At 42.0% G+C, this 7,409-nt stretch overlaps 1 protein-coding gene across 1 annotated transcript; it reads left to right on the top strand.

The window, feature by feature from the left end:
* Nucleotides 1-718: 718 nt before the first annotated feature.
* On the top strand, nucleotides 719-2,214 carry LOC132057665 (uncharacterized). Its single transcript, XM_059450285.1, has 3 exons — nucleotides 719-909; nucleotides 954-1,392; nucleotides 1,942-2,214. Exons 1-3 carry the CDS (start codon nucleotides 719-721, stop codon nucleotides 2,212-2,214), a joined length of 903 nt encoding a protein of 300 aa, XP_059306268.1.
* The last annotated feature ends 5,195 nt before the right edge of the window (nucleotides 2,215-7,409 follow it).

The raw sequence follows: 7,409 nt of genomic DNA, 5'->3' as shown, positions 1-7,409 counted from the left end.
GAGTTATTCTTGTCTTATAGAACGAGGCCGATTAGCGTAGTATTGAAAGCTGGCGTACTTCACAAGATCCAAAGCCGCGTTAGCTTCCCTCACAGATAAAGGAAAAAAAGAAGATGACTGGTACACCCGATAACGGAAATGAGCTCGCTCTCCGTGACGGAGATGCCCAAGACCCACAAGAAGTATCATCTCAAGAAGATGTGATTGCAACATTACTGACTGCCGTTACGGCCCTCCAAGAAAAGGTGGCTAGGAATGAGGCAACAAATGCGGACAAGGATGCCTCGACAGAGGAAAGAAGGCCTCCTCCTCCATTCCCTTCACTGAGCTCCCCAATGCCCGATCACTTTCCTATATACCCACCAGGAACCATCCCACCTCCACTAAGCTCCACCAATCCAAACCACACTGGTCCTTCTTACCGCACTCCACCACTAACAAAATACACTCAAATCCCAGGGAACACTCACTCAGTCCCTTCTTACTAGGTTCCTCCGCCGATTTTCATTAATCCGGCAAGCCAAGTACGTGCTCTAACTCCACCAACTAAATGGGCAACCACCACGCCCGCTCAACCATACCACCCACCAAGTATCATTCTTCACTCCAACATCCCAAATGAATTCTCCCCGAAATGGAGAAGGCATAAAGAGCTAGATCATTATGAAGAAATGGAGAAGGAGGGGCCGTTTGAAAACGGGATAAGCGTGAGAAAGATATGGAGAAGAAGATGGAGGAATTACTGGAAAAATCCAACAGGTCCGCAAGAAAGGCTACAGGTCTAAGATATGATGACCTGTGCATGCATCCAGATTTGGACTTACCAGAAGGGTTCAAAATCCCAAAATTTGAGATGTTCAACAGGACAGGGAATCCCAGGCGCACCTTCGCTCCCACTGCGACCAATTGGTCGGAGTGAAGAAAAACTAACCTCTGATTATGCGACTATTCAGTCGTAGTCTGACCAAAGAAGCCACTGAGTGGTTCGCAACTCAAGATATACGCCAATGGCACACCTGGGAGGACATGGCAGAATCCTTCATGGAGAGATTTCGCTTTAATGTTGAAACGGTACCCGACCGCTATTACCTTGAAAAGGTCAAGCAGAAATCAACAGAAAACTACAGGGAGTTTGCCAGCAGGTGGAGGGCCGAGGCAGCCCGTGTGCAGCCACCGATGTGTGAGGGAGAGCTAGTCTCTGTGTTCATTAGATCCCAGGAGCCTGATTTCTACGACAGAATGTTGTCCATGGCTGGGAGGCCATTTGCTGAGTTGGTCAAAATGGGAGAGGCCATAGAAGATGGTCTCAAATCTGGGAAAATAGTTAGTGTCTTTAACAAGGCATCTGGACAAGCTACTGCAGGAATCTTCCGCAAGAAGAAAGAGGACGTGGCAAGCATATCCCACATTCCAAACCCAAGCCCAAAAATACGCAATCCTCCACATAAACTACACCCACTCTATAATCCAATTACATTTGTATTACCAAATAACCCACCACAAACATATCAACCAGTGTCCATGTGAATTGCCAAAATCAACCACTACCCACAAATATATAATGCAAAATCAACCACCACCCCCAACGTCCACCTTGCTTTGAGAGAAATCTAGTAAGAGAATTCACAACACTTCTCAAACCTAGGCTCGGCTCATCGAGAGGCTATTGGCTGCAGGCTTGATCCAGAAGGTCCTCTCGAAATTGGCACAACCGGGGAATAGATTCTACAGGGTTGATCAAGCTTGCGCCTACCATTCAGGAGGAAATGGGTGCTGCACAGAAGACTGCATAAATCTCAAGAACAAAATCCAAGATCTGATCGACAAAAGGGAAATCATTTTGGAAACCGCAACTCCCAATATGAACACAAAACCGTTACCCAATCATAGAAACAACGGAGTCCATATGATTGAGAGGGTTGAAGATTGGGAAGCTTACAGAGTATTGGTCCCCAAAGCAATCGAGTCCCTGGAACAAACAGTAGCCTCCCTCACACTCCAGGACCACCCCAATTTCAAGGTTCTGATCCCAGTGCAACGGATTTCCATGTGACAGAACTAGTGGGAGCTGCCCACAGGATAGACTCCCCAGAGGTCTCCATGCCTGCGGTTTATAAAATGATTGCTTCAACTATACTTCAGAACAGGTTCAAACCCGGGAAGAGTCTGGGAAAGCATTTGCACGGCATCACTGAGCTGATTCCCATTCCTTAAGACAATTTTCATTTTGGACTCAGCTATGCCCCAACTGAAGATGAAATACTTACCAAGGAGATGTAAGAGGTTGTGGACCTCCGCAAGCCCATTCCAAATCTATACCAGTCATTTGCAAACCGAAATGCCTATGCCGAGTGATGCTTACATTGAAGAACGGATAGGGATGCTATTCCAAGAAGACGATTGCTTAGTAATCCTAGAGGAATGTCTGAGAATCACCCACCATCCGAGATGCAGATCCGGGCGAGCAGCTGTCCGATTGGATCTCTACCCCGCTTTTAGCTCTTCGGTAGAGAATGATGAATTTATTTTCGAAAAAGAGGGAGAATCGGTAGAGGCCTGATTACTCACCTTTTATCACTTTTCGTACCTCGTAATGTTTCCAAAAACGAAAATGGATTGATCCAAGCCAGGACCACAGTTTGTACTTTTGTTAATCTAAACCAATGAGAGCATCGATTTTATCAAAATGATATTATTTACTTACTTTGCATGCATGTTTTATAACAACTGCGCTTTGCCTTGAATTTTCAGTAATAAAAATAATAAAGCAACCCTAAGTGTCATGACATGTTCGCGAAATGAATGAGTCAGGCAGTATAGAGAAAAAAGAGTATGAGGAATGCGATGAAGCAATAATGCTACCCGAGGGTCTCGTAGAAGAGGTAGAACAATTAGAGAATGAACAAAAACCAAACATGGATGAAACAGAAGTTGTCAATCTAGGTGACGAAGAGAATATCAAGGAAACTAGGATAAGCACGCACCTAGGAGCGCCTCAGAAAGAAGAATTGATCGACCTACTAAAAGAGTATATGGATATCTTTGTATGGTCATATACTGATATGCCAGGATTAAGCACCAGCATAGTATCCCACCGGTTGCCTATCAACACGGGTTTCGCTCCTGTGAAATAGAAAACCCCGACAATTCAAACCGTACCTCAGTATTTGCATCAAGAATGAGGTAGAAAAGCAAATCAGGTCAGGGGTGGTAGTAGTAACCTCATACCCCACACGGTTGGCTAACATAGTGCCGGTGCCCAAAAAGGACGGAAAGATAAGAATCAGTGTGGATTACCGGGATCTCAACAAAACCAGTCCAAAGGACAATTTCCCACTGCCAAACATCCACATACTCATAGATAATTGTGCCAAGCACGAGCTACAGTCATTTGTGGATTGTTTCGCCAGCTATTACCAAATCCTAATGGATAGAGAAGATGTAGAGAAAACAGCTTTCATCACTCCATGGGAAGTATACTATTACCAGGTAATGCCCTTCGACCTCAAGAATGCCGATGCAACCTATATGAGAGTCATGAGTACCATCTTCCACAATATGATTCATAGAGAAATCGAGGTATACGTGGGTGATGTCATCATCAATTCAAGAGAAAGTTTGGAGCATACCACTCATCTAAGGAAATTCTTTGACAGGCTCCGAAAGTTTAACTTAAAACCGGCTAGGAAAACTACTGGGCTTCATAGTCAGCCGAAGAGGCATAGAGCTATACCCAACCAAGATCAAAGCAATCCAAGAGTTACCTCCTCCCAAAACAAAGAAAGACGTCATGAGTTTCTTAGGAAGGCTAAATTACTTTGGGCGATTTATAGCTCAGTCCACCATCATTGTGGAGCCCATTCTTAAGCTCTTGAAGAAAGATGCTCCCATAAAATGGACAGAAGAATGCCAAGAGGCATTTGACACTATCAAGAGATATTTGTCCGACCCGCCAGTCTTGGTACCTCCCAAACCCGAGAGTCCACTGTTGCTATACCTATCTGTTGCCAAGAATGCCTTCGGATACATGTTAGGACAACACGATGAGGCAAGGAAAAAAGAGCATACCATCTACTACCTGAGCAAGAAGTTCACCGCCTGTGAGGTAAGATATACATTGGTAGAGAAAACTTGCTGTGCTTTAACTTGGGTGGTCCAGAAATTGAGGCATTACTTGTCTTCGTACACCACTCACCTCATATCCAAGATGGATCCATTGAGGTACATCTTCCGCCAACCCACGCCCATTGGGAAGTTGGCCAAATAGCAAATGCTGTTGAGCGAATTCGACATTGTATACATAGTACAAAAGGTTGTTAAAGGACAAGCTTTGGCCGACTTGCTTACTGAAAGTCTCGTGGATGAAGAGCTTGAACCTCTCCGCACTCATTTCCCAGACGAAGGGGTATTGACCATAGAAGAAGAAGCAATGGATCCATACACAGGTTGGAGATTATTCTTCGATGTAGCAGTCAACTACAATGGGTCCGGAATCGGAGCAGTTTTGATATCAGAAAATAGGCAATATTACCCGATGGCTGCGAAGCTCAAACTCTGTTGTACAACTAATATGGCTGAATATGAAGCCTGCATTCTAGGCCTCAGGATGGCACTGGACATGGACATCGATGAATTACTGGTCATCGGAGATTCCGACCTATTAATTCATCAAGTACAAGGTGAATGGGCCACCAAAAATGATAAGATCTTGCCATATGTGAACTTAGCACAAATATTGTGCAAGAAATTCAGGAAGATCGACTTCCGGCACACTCTGAGAGCTCAGAACGAATTTATCGATGCATTTGCCATAATTAGGGGTGTTCATGGGTCGGTTTTGGGTTAAAATCAAAACCAAACCAATCTAGTCGGTATTAAAATTATTAGAACCAAACCAAACAAAATATAATACATATCCATCAGTTTGGTTATAGTCGATGGTTCGATTTGGGTCGTTTTTTTGATTTTTAAGAAAATTAACGGTATTTATCTCTTTCATGATTTTTTCTTACAATTAGGAGAGAATTTTCTATACTTTTCCGACTTATAATCCATTATTACCCTTTTATTGTGGTAGCTATAGTTTCTTGCATCATGGGGAAAATGTCTTAGGATTTATGATTTAAATTAAGTGAATAAAGTTTATAAGAAATACAAAAAATAAATCTAGGTAAATCTCATATAGTTGTTTCTTTGAATAAATGAGTTTGAATTAATGGATTTCTTTTTTAAAATCAGCTTAAGGTATAAAGTTCATTAGCCTATTAGAAATAAAATAAACTTTTGCTTAAAAATTATATAAATTATTTAAAAGTATTTATAAAAAATAATATATTATATATATATATATATATTATTATAAAAATTATGTATAAAATTTGTCGGTTCGGTTCGGTTTTATCTTTGGTTTGCTTTTAGTAAAACCAAAAACAAACTAAATATTATCGATTTTTAAAAATTCAAAACCAAACCAAACCTAACCCAAGTAAATATCAGTTTATTCAATCAGTTGATTTGGTTTTCGGTTTGGATCGATTTTTAACCAAACCGTGAACACCCCTAGCCACAATAACATCAATGATCCGACCCCCCCCCCCCCCGAAAGGCATCACGTTGGCCACGGAGATAATCCCCGAAAAGAAGAACATGCCCCTCGTTCCCGTGTGGAAGTAAGAAGCCGGATGGCAAACCATGGTACAATGACATCAAAATGTACATAGAGAAATGGGAATATCCCGAAGGTATCACCAGCGGCAAAAGAGGACCATTAGAAGAATGACCAATGGTTTCTTCCTAAAAAAGGAAGTGTTGTACAAATGAACGTCAGATTTAGGATTACTCCGATGCTTAGAAGCCGTCGAGCCCACCAAATTTCTGGAAGAAGTATATGTTGGGACATCGGGGCCCCATATGAATGGATTCGCACTGGCCAAGAAGATTCTCCTAGTCGGATACTATTGGATGAAAACGGAAAGTGGTTGCTGCAATTATGTGCAAAGAGGCCATCAGTGTCAGATCCACGACGATTTAATCAAGGTTCCGCCAAGCGAGCTTAATGCCATGACTTCACCATGGCCCTTCATTGCTTGGGGTATGGACGTTGTTGGACCCATCGAACCCACTGCTTCAAATGGGCACCGATTCATTTTAATCGTCATTGATTACTTCACTAAATGGGTGGAAGCAATGTCACACAAGTCAGTGACAAAGAAAGTAGTGGTTGACTTTGTGCGAAACAATATCATATGCCTATTCGTCATACCTGAGTCCATCATCATTGATATTGGAGCAAATCTGAATAGCCATATGATGAAGGATATCTGTGAGCAATTTAAGATCCCTCAATGAAACTCAACAGCTTACCGGTCCTAAATGAATGTAGCCATGGAAGCAGGCAACAAGAATATCAAGAGGATATTGAGAAAAATGACAGACAACTCAAAAGGATGGAATGAGCAGTTATCATATGCCTTAATAGGATACCATACCATGGCCATAACTTGATAGGGCGACGCCCTGTTGTTGTTGGTCTATGGTACTAAAGCGATTATGCCTGCCGAAGTCGAGATACCTTCTTTAAAATCATTCAAGAAGCAGAGTTGGACAATTCTAAATGGGTCTGAGCTTGATACGAGCAATTGGCCATAATTGATGAAAAAAGGATGGTTGTCGTATGCCATCGTCAACTATACCGACAAAGGATGGCAAAAGCCTTCAGTAAGCGAGTCAGGACTTGACTTTTTCAAATTAGGCAGATGGTGCTCAAGAGAACTTTTCCACACCAAGATGAATACAAAGGGAAATTTGCTCCCAACTGGCAAGGTCCCTATTTAATCTGCAAAGTACTCTCTAAGGAGAAGTAGTACTAGCAGAAATGGACGAAAAAGAGTGGCCAAACCCAATCAATTCAGGCGCAATCAAGCGTTACTATGTATGAAGATGAAATTTTTTAGTTTGTAATAGTACATTTGCTTGTAATCCTTAATTTATTTACTTGTACTAGCTATTTCCTTTTGCTTGCAATCGTTTTGTAATAGATAGGAAAAAAGCAAAACAATGTTGTAATATAAACTACGCAATGACCTGACTTCACCACATTGGGATATGTAGGCAGTCTATTTAGGACTCGGTGCATTATTAGTAAAAACCAAAAACTCATTTACTTTTATTCCGAACTATGTTCGACCTAATTCCTGCTGCGGTAGGATACGAAGGCTCTTTTTGAGCTCGGTAGCACCAAAAGAAAAACCCAAGAAACCCTAGGAAGCCTCAGAGATAAGACTTCACAAAAAATGCATAGATTGCCGCATGCTAAACTGGGGTAGAATTTTTTGAGAAGGTCTCAAAAATTCGTGTCACCAACCCATCAAAGAGTCAGCCAACCCAAAGTCTCAAAACTGGGGCATAAA

The sequence above is a fragment of the Lycium ferocissimum genome, chromosome 5 (genome assembly GCF_029784015.1).
Source record: "Lycium ferocissimum isolate CSIRO_LF1 chromosome 5, AGI_CSIRO_Lferr_CH_V1, whole genome shotgun sequence".
NCBI lineage: Eukaryota > Viridiplantae > Streptophyta > Magnoliopsida > Solanales > Solanaceae > Lycium > Lycium ferocissimum.
The sequence above is the reverse complement of the archived record's forward strand: the minus strand, read 5'-3'. Positions and strand labels throughout refer to the sequence as shown.